Genomic DNA, 20,610 nt, shown 5'->3' on the forward strand with positions numbered 1-20,610 from the left:
AGTTGCTTTTTGAACAGGAGATTTCAAGACTTCTGTAAGTAAATGCGGTTGTCAATCCTAAAAACTGATAGTGAATGTAGCCTTAGTTGATGCAAAAGAAAACTCCTCTTATGCGTTTGTTGTAGCTGCATGTATACGATTTTGGAGTTCATAACATATTGAGAACCTGACCCAAAATTAAATGTCTAACCCCTGAAAACTGATCACTTTGAGATTTTCCTCACTGAGATTCATGCAGCTTGTTACAATTTATCTGGAACCAGACAATGATGACATTTGCATATCACATGTTTACATCAGGAGCAATGAACTTGTAATGAGGGTCACCTGGAGACATCGCAACTCTCAACATGAACCGTACATTATTTATTTAGAGAGATGGATTTCACCTCACAGATGTCGATTACCAGCTGTGCTTGGTTTCTACTAATATCATAGAATATTAAATGTTTTAATCACAAAGGCTTGGCTGTGCAATACCTGTACACAAAGGTGCAGTGTGTAATTTCTGAAACACTAGTAGCACCAAACAGGTGTGATTGTTTTTCATGAAGCCACTCTGAATGCATTGATGTTTGTGTGTTGCAGGTTGGTGATGTTGTGGTGTGAAGATTCTGGAGGCAAGATGACTTTGGTCAAGTTGCTCCTCTCCTTAATGCTGCTACACACATTTTCTGAAGGTAATGACACACACACACACACACACACACACACACACACACACACACACACACACACACACACACACACACACACACACACACACACACACACACACACACACACACACACACACACACACACACACACACACACACACACACACACACACACACACACGTTTGTATTACTGTCTTGTATGAGGACATTCATTGATATAATGATATAGCCCTTTACCTTAACCATTATAACTAAGTGTCTAACCCTGAACTTAACCCTAAAACCAGGTCTTAACCCTCAAACGGGCCTTTAAAAGGGTGTCAGAAAGTGAAGACTGGCCAAAATGTCCTCACTTTACTCTCTGTCCTCACTCCAATGGTTTAAAATTCAAACTGGTCCTCAAAAAAGCACACAAACACACAGTTTGTGAAATAAACAGTAATATTATTTCACAATATGTATTACTGTATTTTTCATCAAATTTCTATTCTAGCATTCCGTCTGCGCAGTTTTTATGATGTCAGGTGAACATTTGTGACCAGTCACGGAGAGTAGGGACACAAGTCAGTTCTGGGACATTTTGAGTTATTTACAGATTCTGAAAGTGTAGTCTCCAAGCTTTCCAGTGATATGTAACACATGGAAATCTGATAATATTTGGAGAAGTTGTGGCCATTTGAAAGTAGGCACTCAAAAAAGCTTAACAGGGAGAAATTTGCCTCTAAAGATTTTGTTCTCACCTGCTGGGAGTGACAATATGGCTCATTTACATCTCATTTAGATAAGCCATACCCCCTGTAAAGCTGCATGGTTACAATCGGACCGCATACTATTAATAATAAAGGATAATGTGCATTGTAAATGTCAGTAATTTATCTTTTTTGACTAAAAATGATTTAGAGGCTGAAATATGTGAGTTTTATCTTTTTATAAAACCTTTTTATTTGTTATTTGCTGGTTTTCTACATAAAACTTGGTGAATTGATTTCATTGTGTAGCATTGGGACTTTTTAGGATTCTGTGATAACCGTCATGATCAACTATGATAAACTAAAATCAACTATAATTGTGTTTTTATAGTATAATATGCGAAGTACAATTTTCTATAAGAAAAAAAAATCTCTGATTCTGTTCTTTTCTCTGACATTTAAGGGTAACATAGGCCTACAAAGGCTCTTTTAGGTCTAAACAGTTTGGATAGTTGTTAATACAGCGTTCCCACAGCTTGGTTAACTTCAAATTCAAGAACCTTTGGTTCAAGGACTTTACTTTTGGCCATATGACAGAGGTCTGATATTCTATTTGTAATATTTCTGTTTTGCATAAAACTGAAGAAAATTCGGTACATCCTATACTGTATTCTAAAATGATCTGATATTAACTTTTGCATGGATTTTATTGAAAAGAGCTAAGGCTCATGTAACCAGTCTATTTTTGCAATATTTCACGGTGTGTCTGTGAAACGCTGAGGTACCGTAGTGGTTTTGTGCGCGCGTGAACATCATGGCAATGTACAACACAAAGTGCCTCACGCGGGAAACACATAATGTAATGCATAAATGCAAGTAACAAACGTAAATCAAGCATAGTCCACGAAGTGTTGGCGAAATAACACATTATCGGACCGGAGATAATAATATGGAATTTCTTCCAGAAAACTTCTTGCACAAAATAAATTCAAGCACTTTCAAGGACCTGTATGTATGTTTATTTTCAGTCATGTCATTGTACTCAGCCCTCTCTTTCTGCACAAGGGAAAGATGATCGTGTTGGTTCTTTACTGCTTCAGACATTGTGTTATCTGGGAGGTTTGCACTTCGTATCAGCTGCTCGTTGCTCGTTGCTCGCTGCTTGTGTATCAGCCACCAGGGTTGCCAGGTTTTCACAACAAAACCTGCACAATTGCTACTCAAAATTCCGCATTTCAGGGGGTAAAATGTGTTTTTTTGGCATGGTTGCCTACTAAAATTCACATTCCCGGGGCTAAATATCACATAATTGGGGTCGCTTCAACCCGCAGACATGAAAAACAGCGGACTTGGCAACACTGAGCCACGCTTCCCTTAGAGGGCGGGACAATAACAAAAGAGAAACACGCCTCTGCTGCATGCTAGAATCTCCTAAAAACAAGCCGATTTCAACCTCAAAGTGTATGCTTTTAAATATACCAATTCTGCTATCTCAAACACGGAGAGGCTTCTTCATGATCTTAACTAACAGATTCGCGAAAATCACCAATTTTGAAAAAAACCCCCGCTTCATTCTCATTTTGCTCGAAACTTGTGCTGCCGACTTGTGTCCTTACTTTCCGTGACTGGTCACATTTGTTTACTTTTCCCCTGCATTTTTGGAACATGACCATTGCATTTTTAAGACACAGTTTAAAGAAAACTGGATCTTGGGATCCTTGCGTTCATTCTGTTCTATACCGTTGCACTCCATCCAGCTGGGAACTCATCCATGTCCTGCTAAATTGTTAATTTAGTATTAATTTTTAATCACTTTTTTCATTAGTAATTATACCTAATTAATGTGTTAAATTGGCATTCCTTATTAAAAGTAAATGTAAAAAAATACCAGAGGAAGCGTTAAATCAGTGTGAGACGTCTACAAGAAGAATAGGACCTGTTTATATAAACCTGAGGTGATGGCTTGGTTCATGAAGATGGGCGGGGTGTGATGCCACTGGGCTCATGAATATTAATTAGTCACTGCTAATGTTGTTATATCATTAACATTCATGAGCCCAATGGCATCACACCCCTTTAGTCCCCCGCTAACTTGTTGCTCACGGGTCAAATGTGTCTCTCAGACTTTCAGATTAAAACTCTGATTGTGCTGACAACGGTCCCTCTTCTGTGTCACTTTCATCTGTTTCTCTCATTTTTCAGCATGCACTCATTACCTTCCTGTTGTTCCTCTATCAGCCTACACGTCCTGTCTTTTCCCAGACATCTCACTCTCCATCTCTGTTCTCTCACACCTGTCTATCATTCCTCACTGTTTGTGTGTGTGTGTGTGTGTGTGTGTGTCAAACACATGTGATCGGTGGCGGCCCGTTTGACAAGACAGTGTCGCTGCCACTTAACATCAGTCCAGAGGAGTTTATAATTCGCTGCCCTCTTCTTCCTCTTCCGTCTGTGTCCTTTCCTTTTGCTGAACCTCTCACAATCATTTACACACTCCATCTTTCTTCATTAATCTGCCTCACTCCTCTCTGTCTCTCATAGGTCCCGTGGGAGCTGTTCTCTCATGGTTATTAGCTCTCTGTGATTGGTTCAGGGTTTTGAGGGTTAAATTAAATGGAGGTAAATTAGGGAGGGAGTTTGAGCCCTGAACCCCAGAACAACTCAGAACTGATTCTTAAACACTCCTCGCCCAAAAGAGAGAGAGAGAGTTTAAAGGAATAGTTCACAAAAAAGAAAATTCTGCCATTATCCAAACTTTTTCAGTGTGACCGTGACTGTCAAGCTTCCACAAGGACAAAAAACATCATAAAAGTATCATAAAAAGAAATTCATATAACTTGTGCGCTATATTCCGAGTCTTCTGAAGCCACATGATAGTTTTGTGACAAACATTTGTCATCATTTGCTTTATTCACCTCTTCCAACAGCCTCTCATGGCACTTCTTAACTATTTTCCGTTTTGTTAATACATGATTTCCAGTGAATAACAACCTACATTTCAACCACCGTATGGCTTCAGAAGACTTTTAGTGCTGTCAATCGAATCAAACTAATATTGTAATACATCATTTCACAGTGAAACTCTAAATTAATGTCGAAACAATATAAAGATGGTTTTTAAATATTTGTTTAAAGCAACATGTCCTCCAACCAATACGCCTATATAGGTCGTTTGTCACTTCCCTGAAATACGACCCATAGGAGCGTTTACTAAGCTGCGCCCCTATCGACAACATGACACTTTAATTTTAATGGTTTGTTTCTTTTTATTTGCGTCATATTTCAGGTTTCTCGTAGCTCAATTGATAGAGCATTGCAAAATACAACATCATGCAATCGTGGGTTCGATCCCAGGGAACGCTTGTGCTCATAAAGTGTATATGCACTATAAATCACTGGGTAGGTTTAGGGGTGGGGTGGTTGTAGTTGTTAATAAAAACATATTTTGCAATATGGAAATATGACAAATGGTAGTAAAAAGTACACATATTACAATTAAATGAACATGCATTTTGATTGGTAACAACAGTCATACATCTTTTCATGACGACAGACTTAACACGACACTGCTATTATTTTTATGCCAGCTAGATGGCGCATGACTTTAAAACGTAAATAAAGGTCATAATAACGTGCTTGAAAAACGACCTATAGAGTCGTTTTTATTTGGAGGACAGTCTGGTTTAAAGGCACAATATGTAAGATTTTTGGATTAAAATATCCAAAAACCACTAGAACAATGTTATATATTTTGTTGACTTGTGTACTTACGTTATCCCAAATGTTTCCAAGATTCAGAAGAAATAAGCAATTTTACCAGGACCGTGTCGGTGCGTCGCCTATCAATGACATCATACCCACGTTACCCTCGAAACCCTGGAACCACGCTTTAATATATTATGTGTTTTATTAGACAGGTGAGCAACTGTTTGGATACATTCATCGACAGAAAACCAATCATTGTTAAATAGCTCAACACAGTTAGTATTATGGTTTAAATCTAGTTTTTAATGATTTACCGCGAGTATGTTTTACCATGCCTAATATTGATCTAGCTTACTGCAAGTGTGCAACAAAGTGTCTGATAATCACTGCCGAGCGAATGCACAAGTAGAGAAGTATTATAACAACTTTCAACACACTCAAATAATGTATCTAATATGATAAAACAGCGCTGCGTTACCCCACATATGCATTACTGGAAAAAGCGGAAGCCGTCGTCTGCGGCATAATAAAAGCTCTGTGAAATCAAGGAGTCATCAAGCTACACATTTTTTCTGCTAGTGACCTCTAGCAGCGAAAAAAATCACATATTGTGACTTTAATGGCATCTTTTTACCAAGTACTATGAATTAAGATCAGTCTCACTGAAACCAATGCTGCTACTTATGTCTCTATTACTCTAGGAAATGAGTAATTATAGCCATTTAACATTACAGTCTAATTGAAAGTCGTAACTTTTCAAATTTAATAAGTTTTCAAAATAACAATTTTAATTTAAGTGAACTTAAAATAATCTTTAAATAAACCCTTCATAATAAATGTCGGTATTACTTTAGTTTAGGGTCCAATTCTCACTAATAACTAGTTGCTTATTTATATGAATATTACTAGGATGTTGGCTGTTTATTAGTACTTATAAAGCACATATTATTGTCTTATTCTGCATGACCATATTCTACATCCCTTAACAACTACCTTAATAAGCAGTAATTAGAAGTTTATTGAGGCAAAAGTAATTGTTAATAGTTAGTTAATAGTGGGAATTGGACCCTAATCTAAAGTGTGATCTAAAGTGTGACCTAAAAGTCATTTTTATAAAGGCCATTACATACTCCACAAAAAAAAGTTCTCACTCCCAGGGCTTCGAGAGCAAAATTACATTCTTAATGCGGAGAAATGACACCTGTTCGGCACTTTTCTCGTGAAGTTTGGAATGTCCTAGCCAGAACAAACTTTGTTCTTGTTCTTGCCACCTCAAGAAAACAAACTAATTTCTTTGTTTTTGCATATGTACCAAGCTTAAAGTGCCTTTAATGTTGTATACAGTGTTTATAGTAATATATAGATTCTTTTTCAGTTTTTTCCAATATTAGCTCTCTCTATTTGAATGAGGTGACAGTTCATTTTCTCCCACTAAGTTTATTTCACACATTAATTTTCACAATAAGTAAGAAACATTTAAGTTAAAACATTTGGTATCACTATTTTTATGTGAGGATCGATCGAGGATCGATCGAGGATCGATAATACAATGTCAGTATTTACACAAGTTGTATTGACACTGCGACACTCAAAGTCCTTTTGGACTGCGAACAGCCTTTATGTTCTGCTAAATAACTCCCTTGTGTTCCTTGGAAAAAAAGGGTAAAGTGAAGGGAAGTAAAAGATTTTCTATATTTTTTTGGTGAACTCTCACTTTAAAGGTAAAGTGTAAGAGGTGGAAGAGAGGTGAGCTGTCTTCATAAAAAATGATGATGTCTGTGAAGAGATCTGATATGACTTGAGTTTCTGTCCGAACTGTTCACTCAAAAGACTCTGTCAGTGTCACAATGGTAAAACATCAGCTATCAAGCTTGTTTCACACATACTGTAGCAGTGTAAGCAGCATAACTACAGCCTCATGTGTCGCGGGCTTCTAGTTTTATCCTTGATAATGGACGTAAATTATAAAATTGGCTAGAGCAGGCCATTGTGAACTATTACAAACCCTAAAGTGTAAGCTAAACTGCTTGTAATTTGCCTAGTAACCAATCACTTCAACGTGTGGGAGGGCTTTAGCATATCATTAACTATGCTGTGAAGCAGGGGAGTCTCAAGAGAAGCCAGGTTATCCCGGTATATTTTTCTGTTGATATGAAAAAAATCAGGTACATTTAGCAATGTAACGGGTGTGTACAGGTATATGATGTATATTACGATGTTATGATGAACTATATGCCTTTCTCCACTGACGTTCTAAGTGGTCAAAGAGTTTCTAAGGATGCTGATTTTTAGAAGACTGAGATGGCGAACGGGAACATGTTTTGTGTAACATTAGCAACACATTATTAGCTGTTTAATAACGTAGTCAAGCAAAAGGCTAGCCATATTAATCACCGTTATGTGTCCGACATTGTAGAGAGCGATACATAGGCTAAAACGCATTACCATTCTGATACATCAACTTGTAGACAACCTTATAATTCACTCAGTTTCTGGTTCAGACATATATGGCTGAATTAAACCGGTATTTCCACTTGGCATTTTGTAGCGTTTACTACAATTAAGTTGATTGAGTGGAACAGGTAGTCCGAGCTGGTGTGATGCGGGGTGGAGGTTGAGACTATTTTGCATATTCATTGGTCCGCGTCTAAATGATGCAAGGGTGTAGAGTTACATTCCAGCTATTTTAAGGCATGAATTTGTTTTCACAGGATTTTTTGGTGATCAAAGATGAGTTTTAAGGGATACAATATCACTCGCACCATGGCGGATTCGCTATTTACATGGCGGAATTTGCGAGCAGAAAGACTGAACGCTTCTCCAGAGAGGAATCCTTTTATTGTTAATATTTAAAAATGTGTGTGTGCTGCTGCTGCATATCCCTGTGTGTGTGTGTAATAAGCAGAGTGTATGCGTGTTGTGCACTCGCCTATGTGCATATTACAAACGTAACTAACTGCCCTTTAAATAACACAAAAAATACTGCGTTTTTAGTTGCTTCAAAATAGCAACGCACCAACAATGCACCTGAACACACCTTGTTTTCGGACCAGCACGCCCATGGGCGAACAGATGGGCATGAGTGCATTTGCTATTTAAAAAATGTGGCGCTGGACACGAAAATGATAACTGCGTCGGGCTGAAACTAGCAGAAAACACTTGCGTCGTGCCTGGCATCGCATTGTGCCGGGTATATGATAGGGCCCTAAGTGTGAAAATTCAATTAAATCATATTAACTCCAGTATTCATTACAGTTGTATTTCAGTGCATGGGGCTCAAAGATAATTTCATTAAGCAACTATAATGATATGACTATTAATTTTATCATTACAGTATAAAGATCTGGAGCTGAAACCAGGACAGATGTGGCAGTTTTTTTTTGGTTTTGGCAGGAACTCCTTTAAAATCTCTTATTCACTGTCACACACCTAAAACTCGTTTTAATCTCTGCTGCCATTCTGTAATGGTCCAGTAATTAACACAGGCTGATGTGTTACTCTAGATTGATTCGAGTTAGTGTGTATTGGCAGATGCACAGTCGATTGGCTCTCGTTTCTTGCTCGGCATCTCTCCCTCTTTCTCTCTCTGGGTTTGTTCTTGCCACGTTCAAAGCAGAGTCAAAAAGTGATTCACCCTATCAGACACCAGCACTTCAAACACGCGCACGCACACACAAGCCCTTTCTAGAGTGTGTGTTGTCTCTGTGGCCCACTACACATGCATACGATCAAAGCTCTCCTGATCTTCCTGACAAATCAGCTTGTCTCCTGCTACCCCTGGAAAGAGAACACACACATGCGTGTGTACACTGGGGAAACATGTCTCGCACACAACAAACACTATATATATATAATATATATATTAATCATATTTACATTTTAGGTTGGTTACATACAGAACTAACCAACTATTGAACCCTATACACTGGCTAATGGCCCTCGTAGGACCTTTTTTTTACACTCTGAACTTTTTCCTGCCATTGACGGAATTTTTGCTTATTTACGACAGTGGTTCTCAAATAGGGGTACGCATACCCCTAGGGGTACTGCAGGGGGTCTGTGAGAGAAGGTGGAAACTGACATTTAGGAATAAATCATGAAAATAGGCTATTGTATTTTTATATGAAATTAGGACTACACAAAGATGCATTGAAAATTAATTCAATAATTATATTGAGCAACTGAGTGAATGTCAAAGATCTTAAGAGGACAGGCCCATGTATCCCATTGAAAGGATCACTGACAAATTGACATAAATGGGCATACTAGACTTGTATAGAGACATATATGAATACTGAACTGTTAAAACACAACTGAAACTTAGTTGAAACGCATTGAAAAAAATGACTGTTCACAATGAACTGTTATTGATTGAACTGAAAAACACTGATTTACCTTTTACTGTTATGCCTAATACTTAAAGGAACACGCTGACTTTTTGGGACTTTAGCTTATTCACCGTTAGCCTGGTTTTACCAGACTCTCGTACATTTCATTTGTACAGAGAGTCCGGCCACTCTCCATTGACCAGCGTTAACTTCCTTAAGAGGTGGGAACTCTGTTGAAGTTTAAAACTATTGGATCTGCCCAGAGCCACTCTGGATCTGCCACAACAAATCGCTAACCTTTGGTTGTGAGGTATGTCATCTCAAACTAGTGCACGACATCAACGTCATCGTTCTCAGCCTCTCCTTCTGTTCGCTGACTGGACCGGTTAAAATTTGACCGGAGAAAACCAGAGAATATACCGCAATCCCAGACGGAGTACTGAAGTACGAAGGACGTAGAAAGGCGGAGCCAGGCTAATTCACTGTATCCCCCAGAGTTATGGTTAGGAACTATACTCTCATTCCTGCGTAATAATCAAGGAACTTTTTGCCGTACCATGGGTTCAGCGGTGCAATGATATTATGCAGCGCCTGAAAATAGTCCCCAGCGCTCTCTGTGCCAGCAGGTTGTCACGTTGGTTATGTTGACAGTAGTTAGCCTATTTCCAGGCACTATCATTGCGCCGCTGCACTCATGGTACGGAAGCAAAGTTAATTGATTATTGCGCAGGAATGAGAGTATAGTTCCTAGACATGTCGGCCTAGAAAATCGCAACTTTTAATTTTCCATCGGTCTTAGTACACAATCTAACAATACACATCACAACATGTAAATAGGAAAATGTTGGTGTTACTTTGTCACTTATTGAGCAGTAGGCTAGCTGGAGCTGTTTACCTCCAGTCTTTGTGCTAAGCTAGGCTAGCAGTGGGTGCGTCAGACAGAGTTATGGGATGCACGGAGATGAGAATGGTATGTATGGACTTATCTAACTCTGGGGGATACGATGAATGAGATAAAGTCCCAAAAAGTCGACGTGCTCCTTTAAGAGATTAACATAAAACCGGAGTTGCGTAAAGCTACATTAAATATTTTTTATAGTTATACAAAGTTTTATATATTTATAAATAGTTATATACAGTTTTATAAATGTTGTATACAGAAATGTTTATAAGAAACAAACCTGCTTTGGGCGGCATCAGATATAATAACGGTCTCGCTGTTATTTTTATATAGGACTCAAATTGGCACCTTATGGCTGCTACATTGTTTTTGGGCTCCCTATAATTTCACTGGACTTTAAAGCAAAATGTTGCTGTCTGGTTAAGGGGTACTTGGCTTAAAAAAAATCACTTAAGTCAAAAAAGTTTGCGATCCACTGATTTATGAGACACCGCTTCCCGGCCATTAACGGAATTTTCTGGCTTTCTGTGTTTTCACTGTTATATGGTAGGGGGAGCTATTATGCATCTTCTGAAAGAGTGAATTTACAGATCAGAACAGGAAAAAAAGGAGCAGAAACAAGAGATAAAAGCATTGCTTATGCACATTATATTCTTGAAGAAAATTGAGCTTTTTTATGAAACTTACCCACATTAAAGTGTTGATAAAAAAGAATGCATTAAGTTAAAATAAAACTGGTTTGTTTTAAAACAGAGGATCTGTTCTTTCTTTTGATATTTTGCATGTTTAGATATTCGTACCGCAAAATATTCTGGTGGCCGAGAAAGTGTTGTGAAAATCATAAAAAAAAAAACTCTGGCTGGGAAAGAGTTAAGAGTAAAGGTTCTTTATTGGCATCTAGGGTTCCATGCAGAACCTTTAACATCTATGGAACTTTTCCATTGTACAAAAGGCTCTTTATAGTGGATAAATGTTCTTCACACTTAGAAAAAAAGAGGTTCTTTTAAGATCTGTTCACTTAAAGGTTCTTTTGGGAACCCAAAGCAATCTTCTATGAGATTGCTGTGAAAAAAAACCTTTTGAAACCTTTATTTTTTTAGAGTTTGCTGTAGAAGAGGCTGATTTTCACTGTCAAATCACATACACATACACACGTACTTGGCCCTCATATTGACTGGGGAAGGCTCCACATTGAGAGTATTCATTTGATGCCAATCAATGTCATTTTCTGTTTAATAATGTAACTGCTGTAACTGTATGTGTTTTCTCTTATTAAGACCCATGTCTCTGTCTCTCTGTCCTCCAGCCTCTAATCAGCCACCTCGTTTCCAGAATTACTTCTTCCAGACGTACCTGCTCATCTATGAGAACACACCAGTGGGTGAGTGTCTCTTGCAAACACACACAGTCTTCTGTACACACACTGCTGGATCTTTCGACGTGCACTGTCTGAACACATTTTTCAGTTTTCTTGTTTTTAGTCCATAATTGCTGAATGGACCATGTTTGGCTTGAGTTTCAGATTGTTCAGTTGCTTTTGTGTGTAAGCTAAGCAAAAGACCCATAGTTAGAAGAGTTATTCTTATCTAGGTGTGTGCGTTATGATTTCAGTGTTGGAGTGTAGTATGAAAAAGTTATTTTTGCTAGATATTTAAACAAAAAATGTTTTATCCATGAAATGACCATGTAGTAATGGCTTTTTTTTTTGTTAACCCAGTGAATGAAATATTTAAAAGGTATCTTATCTCAAATTCTGCTTGGATGAAAATGATAAAATCATGATATATACACTAGAGGCTGATATTTTTACTATTAATCACGCGATTGGGAGGGGACAGGAAAAAATTTCACTGTAAAATAAACTATATATTTAAATTTTGAACTCAATTCTAGTTGCCCTGTCTCTTTATGCTCTCCTGTTTGCTTTGGTGTGGTTGGTTAAGTGAATGATGTGCTCCACATCCGTAACAGTTGGTGACGGTAATGCACCAAGCTGGTATGCCAATGCCAACCACCAATAATATAAGAGAAGAAGGCTTCTCTATCCGCGAAAATCAATTGGAGTCAGACATGAAAGCCACGCTGCAACGACTACTGTCGGGAAATGATACCTCATTGTGCTCACAGACATTTCTTGGCGGTCTGAAGTAACTAAAAAAATTATTTGAGAAAGACGACATGAAAACGGCATACGCCAGCTGCAAGACATGTGTGTGTGTGTGTGTGTGTGTGTGTGTGTGTGCGGGCCTGTGCAAAAAATGACTAACTGATCATTGTCATGTAGATGTCTTCAGGCCAGGACTCTTATCAAACATGTGAAGTTTGGGGTAGATCGGACATTGTATGCCCAAATTACAACAACTTCCTGTTTCATGGCGAAAGATCGAACTTTGTGAGGCTGCCACAGAAATGCCCTTCAGGGAAAACTCAAGATCTTCGCAATTTAACATCACAAAGGCCTTTAGATTAGACTGACCAAATATTATGTTTATCTGATCAAATCTCTAGGAGGAGTTTGTTAAAGTACAACGTCTGGAAATGGCAAAAACTGCAAACATTTTGCAGAGAAAATTAAAAATATCTGACTTCCTGTTGGGTTTTCAGGTTTTGCTTCCAGAGATTTTTTTTGTAGGTATTGGGCTGTTGTGTCTACCGAATTTCATACTCGTACGTGATACGTAGCGCGAATTGTGCTTAATTGAAATTTTGTAGGTGGTGCTATTGAGCCATTTTGCCACACCTAATTCTGAAACCGTACATTTTCACCACTTCTGAAAACGCAATTCTTTTTTATTATTTTTAAATGCAAATGAGCTGCTGCTCCCCACCACCCTTCCAGGAGAGGGCGGATCCTTTACATGAGCTTCGGATACTCCATCAACAACAAAACAGACAAATCTCACCCAGCCAAAATGTCGAAAATAGTCAGTTGTGGAGTGTAGACTTACATGTTTGAACTGGAGTCGGACACAGATGGAGAGACTCAGGAAGAGGTTGTAACTTTTAGACTGCGCCTGCACGTTTCTGAATGGTTAGTGGATACATTTATGTAACGTTAGGTGTTGTGAAGTTAAGTTGATTCAACTCATCAACTAGCATGTACCGTCGTATAGGTGCTCGTGTGGCAACGTAAAAAAGTCAGTCACATTACTATACAATGCATAATAAATGTGTGTTCATGAATTACGCAGGCGGTGAGCGTTTTCAGGGTAAAACTAACATGGCTCTAGTCTTGCAAAGTTTCATATGTTTTCGATTGGGGTGTAACGAATCACTCGTTTTCTCGATGCATCGATTACAAATCCTGACGATGCATATGCATCGATCTTGAAACGTGCGTTTTGAATCGTGAATCGTTTATTTCGGCCTATAATCAATTTAAAATGCTAAGAATCGAATGAATCGCGATTCAGTGCTTTAAAATTAACATTAGATTGTATCTACTAAATGCGTGAATTAATAGAGACGTTGTGCTGCCTCACAGCTCGCCTTGACAGACTCGCTTTACCGCCTTCACTGGATTGCCCTTGCGCTCCGTCCGTCGCTCACTGACACAATGTTTGAGCTCTCCTCAGGATGGCCACTGCGACCACATGAGCAGATGACCGCTTTCTATCGAGACAGGAATAGTCCCGAGTCAAACCGCAAGCCATTGTCAACTGCCAAGTCACCGCGGTCACTACTGTTGAAATAGGTCAAATGCTTTCATTGCGTGGGAACGTCACCGTTATTTTATATAAAATAAAATACTTAAATTTTACTTTAATAATACAATAGGCCTACCTGAGCAGTTGAAGTAAAACCCTGCATATTCAAGGATGAACATTTATTGCATGGACGGAGCAAACACATTCGTGTAAGTGTCTAAAATGCATGCACAGTTCTGATGAATGATACATGAAATTTGACTTCTTTTAACTGAATATACGAAGGAAACTGCTAAAGTAACTACAACATTACCAACACTGAAATAAGAGCGTGCAGTTTATATATCAATCAGATATCAATTAGCCTCCGATAATAGCAACAGTAGACACCGGTGCGTTTTCTTTCAGAATCATCATAAGGAAAATGATACGTATAAAGAGAACAAAGAGGGTTTTTCTTTCTATTCTGTGAAGAAAAGTTAGTTTAGGATTAGTTGGAAAAGTACATGATATAAGAGTCTCTCCATGCAGCATTGTGTGTTTAATGCCAGGAACACTTTAATAGGTTGTGTAGCCATTAACATTATCCAACGCAATAGTTAGCATTAACTAACAATACTTTTAAAGCCTTTTTAAATTCTGGCTTATGTAAATTTCTATAAATGCCATTTTATATAGGAAGTAAAGTGTGTAATAATAAAACAAAATAATATGAACTAACATTAACAATGGACTAAAGTTTTTTTTTTTTTGGTAACACGTTACAATAAGGATTTATTAGTTAACATTACTTAATGCATTAGTTAACTTGACCTAACCAACTAACCTGGTATTATGTTTTATTTTGCAACACCTCTGTAAAGCATTAGTTAATATTTGTGAATGTTAGTTAATAAAAATCCAGCTGTTCATGGTTTGTTCATTTTAGTTCACAGTGCATTTACTAATGTTAACAAGATTTTAATAATGCATTAGTAAATGTTGAAATTAACATTAACAAAGTTCATTATTAGTTCATGTTAACTAATGTAATTAACGAATGTTAACTAATGAACCTTATTGTAAAGTGTTACCTCCCCCCCCCACTCTCTGACCTCTCAAGGCCGCTGTGTAATTCACACCCTGACTAAGACACATTAGGGGAAGCATTTTAATAATCCTATGAATACATAAAAAAAAAGCATAATCGAATCGAATTAATCGAATCGCATCGAATTTTAATGTGAATCGTCTCTAATCGAATCGTTTTGAATGGTCAAAAATCGTTCTTGAATCGAATCGAAAACCTATGAATCGTGAATCGAATCGATTTGCTTCCTACCCAAAGATTCACAGCCCTAGTTTTCGAGCATGTTTAGGCCCTCAAAAATGACACACACCCTCACACCATCGGTGCTCAGGCCCTAACTAAGGTGGGCGTGCTGTGATCTGTACTGTATTATTTACTGTGACAGATTTCGGCCAAAATAACACAACACGGGACTGGGAGGGAATGGGAGTCATTCTTCCGGGATTGGGACGCGATTTTCCCCCTAGTTTTTTTGTGGGATTGTGATGGGACAAGATTTTTTTTGTGGGAGTGGGATGGGACAGGTCTGAAAATCCGTTCTGACGTCTGAAGATGTTGTTGCGTTTTTTTCCCCATTGTCCAATCGTACGAATGGAGAGGCGTGCCTTCCATTGTGGTGACGTTTATCTTAATTAGATTGACAGCACAGTTGATTCGGAGGTTGCCTAGATCTGCTATTTTCAAAAAAAAAAAAAAAAAACGTCAACCAAAAAAGGCAGTGCGGTGCGCCTCGCGTTTTCAAACCTGAAAAATGCATTCTGTCTGATCGGGGCCTTAGTCAGCCATCAACCAACTAGTCGACCGGTTCATCTCGTTTCTTTTTCTAATATATTTTTACAGTTTGCATGGTGAAACCCAGTTTAAAATGTTTCATCTCCTGTAAAGCACCGGCACTACAGAAACACACATTTATATGTTAACATATACATACACTTTTTTGGCAAACATTTTCATTTTATAAAGTTAATCCATCCTCTCTGTCTTTACTTTCCATCTCACCTCTTACCACTCCTCTTCATCCCTTATTCATAGTTTTCCTTTGTTAATGCCTCTTTCACCTCTCCCAGTCTATAGGTTAAAGAGCATGCATGTTTATTTAACCTTGTGACCTCTTGTTATCATAAGCTGCTTTTGTGGTCTTATCTGACCCTCAGTCTGCGGTTTGCCTCGCTGTTCCTTATTTGCTTCAGTTTTTAAACGCTCTGTTGTTATGGACTGAATGATAAACACTTATGTATAATTTAAGTATATTCGCTAGAGTAAAGCATTAGCACTGTGTTTAAGCCAAGAGAAATGGCTTCTTTCCATAAAGAAATGTGAAAACAAATACATTTGACTTTGTTTTCTCTCATTGGAACTTCCACGTTTTGTGCATTTGGTAGATTATACAAGAAATACGATTCTTTGCAGCCTTTAGCCGCTGCCTACAACTCTCTGGATCCTTCACTGGAAACCAAACGTAACTCACTCCAGCTAAACGTTGACTCTTTGAATTCTTGCACCCGGGAACAATACAAGCCAGCACCATTATGAATAAAAGATCGCTAAGTAGTATTGCCTACCGAAGCAAGGCGGCATTTGACTCTGGTAAGCGTATTCATAGCAGACTGGTGGGTGTGGCCGTGGGCTGCAACATGCCTAGTGCATTATGGGTGTTGAAGTTTTCTCTAATCAGGTTGCACCGATTTAAATAAACAAACAAACAAAAATCACAATGAGAAAGCATTTTACCATAGAAAAAAATACACACTTACTGTAAGTTAAATATTTCCCTCAAAGCCGCAGAAAGAACAGGACAGTGTCAGCTAACCATTTGCTAGTTTTGATATTAAAGGGGACATATTGTGCCCCTTTTCTAAGGATGCACCGAATATTCGGCCACCGAAAATTTTTGGCCGAAAGACTTTTATCACCGAAACAACACGGCCGAAATGTTGTGATGACGCAAACAGAAACCGCGACCTGCACGTGCTTGTCTGAAGCAACATGTCTGCGGTGTGGACGTATTTCAGTATATCTGAGAAACACCCACGTCTGCTCCATGCACAAGCACTGACAGCGAGAGCTCATGTTCTCGATGAGAAGAGGACCAGACTTCACTTTGAAACCAAACGGTTTCCAAATGCAATCTTTAACAGTGGGCATGTTTTAAGCGCGGAACACACTTCAATCCGAGTTCCCACACCAACATCGATCAACATGTATCACGAAATTCAAATGATAAATGCCGTTTTGAAGCTCTTTAATGTGGCATGACTGATCACATCACAGTTCAAGTGGTGGCGCGCGCGCGTGAACGCGATCATCTGTGAGCGCGATCATCTGTGAGCGCGATCGATCATCTCTTCCTTAAGAATAAACATGAATGAACATCTAAGGTGTGTTGAGGATACATTACAACTTACTGTCACGTGTCATATGTGGTGTAATCGCTCAATCAGTGTTTCAACGGCGAAAAGACATCAATATAACTGCTGTAAACCAAACAATGTCATGTAACTTTAGCATCTCATTTACCTCAGGCAGTCATTCAGTGTCCACAGAATTTTATTCACTAGAGTAAATCAACTCTTTCACTAAATATATGACCTATATTAGCCGTTATATTCATTATATTCTACTTAACCTGTTAATGATATCTTGATTATTTCATGCATGTTTAAATAAACCTGTCATGAATTATACACATACACTGTATAAATGATTATATTTCAACAACGAATTGGATATAAAAACTATTTTATAATCAGATTTAGAAGTTATTGCAAAAACTGCCTTATGTGAAGTTTACATGTTTGCGTACTATGTTATTTGAGTGTTGATTATTAGACCTAATGCACCTGTTCTGAATGCACTTTCTTGTAGTAGTCCTACAGAGAAAAAAATTAAATGCACTAGACCTAAATGCACCTAATTGTTTTTATGAGAGAACATTTAATTTTAAAACCTTTCTGTAGGCCTGTTCATTATTATTTAATGTACAAATGAGTGGGGTCAAGTTAAACATTTTAGTTTGAATTTTATTTTATTCTGTGCATTGATGCAGTGTGCTAAATAAAAATTGGCATAATTTGTAATTGATTTATTCTTTGAAACTTTAATATTAATTTATGCAATCGCAATTCCTTGATTTTAGTAAAGTTAGTACACAGTCATAGCCATAAATGCAATGGTACTAATAATTGGCATAATTTCTTTCTGTGTTTCGGGTTTCGGTTTTTCGGCCTTGGTTTCCTCTTTTTCGGTTTTCGGTTTCGGCCAAGAATTTTCATTTCGGTGCATCCCTACCCTTTTCACAAGACATAAATCTTTGGTGTCCCCAGAATGTGTCTGTGAAGTTTCAGCTCAAAATACCCCACAGATCATGTATTATAACTTGTCAAATTTGCCCCTATTTGGGTGTGAGCAAAACCGCGATTATTATTATTTTTAAATGCAAATGAGCTGCTGCTCCCCGCCACCCTTCCAGGAGAGGGCGGATCCTTTACATGAGCTTCGGAAGTTCGGATACTCCATCAACAACAAAACAGGCAAATCTCACTCAGCCAAAATGTCAGAAATAACCAGTTGTGGAGTGTAGCCTTACATGTTTGAACCGGAGTCGGAATGGTTAGTGGATACATTTATGTAATGTTAGCTGTTGTGGAGTTACGTTGATTCAACTCATCAACCAGCAAGTACCTTCGTATAGGTGCTCGTGTGGGAACGTAAAAAAGTAAGTCACATGACTATACAATGCAAAATAAATGTGTGTTGATGCAGGCGGTGAGCGTTTTCGGGGTAAAACTAACAACATAGCTCTAGTCTCTGTGAATTCAGTCAGAGACTATGGTAACTTTAGCCATATTAGCCGTACAGCATTCTAGAAAGCTCATTCAGAAAGCACATTTGCAAACATTCACAAAACATGAAGTGCCATCCTTACTTGTTATGGATATGAACACAAAGTGTTGGTATTGACCCATCCTTCAGAAACAACTTCATTGCAAATCCAGCGTTATACTGACCCTCGTTGGTGAAGCAGTCATGCGTAAAATGATTTGCGCAAATATATAACATTTTACTGACATTCACATTTCCTCATTTCCTCAGTGGCTCGAATAGCGGGAGTCTATGGAGACTCGTATGTTCGTTGTTCAATGTTTTTTGGCACAGACATTGTAATATTCTAATTAACTGATTAACACTATGGAAACACGTCTGTGTTCAAACACCTTATAAAAGTGAATTTTGCATAATAGGTCCCCTTTAAAGCTGCAAAATTAGGGATACACTTTTGTGTGTCATATAGTTGGTTTAGATTTAACTGTTTAGTCTTTCTCAAGCAGTGCTTTACTCGAACAGTCTCTGTCTTTAGGTTTCTGTAGCTGCCTGTATGTATTTCAGCATTTTTAGGGACCCTGATGATTGACAGGGCAATTTGAGAGTGTCAGGGTTTTCATCACCTTGCCGCGTGTTGTCGTGAGTTGGTTTTAAAATAGATCTATCGGGCCTCTTCGCTGATAGCAGGCTCTTTGAACCGCAAATACATTTACACCACACTTATCCATAAAATCTCAGAATTCTGCCATCCAGCCCATTTTACCTGAACTGTCTGTGTGCAGTGCGAGTGTGTGTGTGTGTTTAGATGTGTGTTTCATAAGAGCTCACAGTTGCGCCTCTAATACAGTATAACTAGTGCTGGGGGGAAATTAATCGTGATTAATCGCATCCAAAATAATTTTGTGTTTACATAATATATGTGTGTGTACTGTGTATTTAAAATGTATATAAATACACACATAGTCATGTATATATTTAAGAAATTGTTTTATAAAAGATAAATGATATAAAGGTATTTTTTAAATATATGCACGTGTGTGTGTTTATATATACATAATAATTATACACAGTACTCACACATATATTATGTAAACTCAAGCTTTTATTTTGGAATTCGATTAATCACGATTAATTTTTCCCCAGCACTAATTATAACACTTTTATTCTTAAACCATGGGCATTTTTAGGCAGTGTGGACTTTCAAAAAATATTATCTTTTAAAACATGCTTTTCACAGTCTCACTAGTTTAAAGTGTATAAACACACTAACGTTAAAATGTCTGGGGTCAGTATAATAAAAAAACAAAACTTTTATTCAAGATCACAATCAATGTAATCAAAAGTGACACAAAAAACATTTATAATGTTACAAAAGAAAGTTCTTTTGAACTTAACATTTTTTTATTCAAAAATCCTGAAAAAATATATACCACGGTTTTTACAAAAATATTAAGCAGCACAACTATTTTCAACATTGATAATAATAAGAAATGTTTCTTGAGCAGCAAATCAGCATACTGAAAATTCAGCTTTGGTCACAGGAATAAATTACATTTGATAAAAAATATTTAAATGAAAAGCAGTTATCATAAATTGTAATATTTCACAATATTGCTGTTTTCAATATTGTGTCCGAATCCACTTTTGCTAGTTTAACGACGGATAAAACAGTCTAAAAGGGTTGTACCTAGTCTCTTAATGAGTCATGGGTGTGTTTTGGGCATAACATGCAATAAACCAATCAGAGTCTCATCTCCCATTCCCTTTAAAAGCCAGTTGTGCTTGCACC

The 20,610-nt window shown here is 37.8% G+C and overlaps 1 protein-coding gene across 1 annotated transcript in view; it reads left to right on the plus strand.

Moving 5' to 3' along the window:
• Window positions 1-595: 595 nt before the first annotated feature.
• cdh23 (cadherin-related 23) overlaps window positions 596-20,610 on the plus strand; it is a gene marked incomplete at its 5' end in the record, with an annotated part of 329,690 nt that continues 309,675 nt past the window's right edge. Inside the window, 2 exons of the mRNA XM_079843313.1 lie at window positions 596-680; window positions 11,590-11,664. Coding sequence (XP_079699439.1) covers window positions 596-680; window positions 11,590-11,664 — 160 coding nt within the window. The remainder of the gene's footprint in view (window positions 681-11,589; window positions 11,665-20,610) is intronic.

The sequence above is a fragment of the Gobio gobio genome (assembly GCF_949357685.1).
Source record: "Gobio gobio genome assembly, chromosome: 18".
Taxonomy (NCBI): domain Eukaryota; kingdom Metazoa; phylum Chordata; class Actinopteri; order Cypriniformes; family Gobionidae; genus Gobio; species Gobio gobio.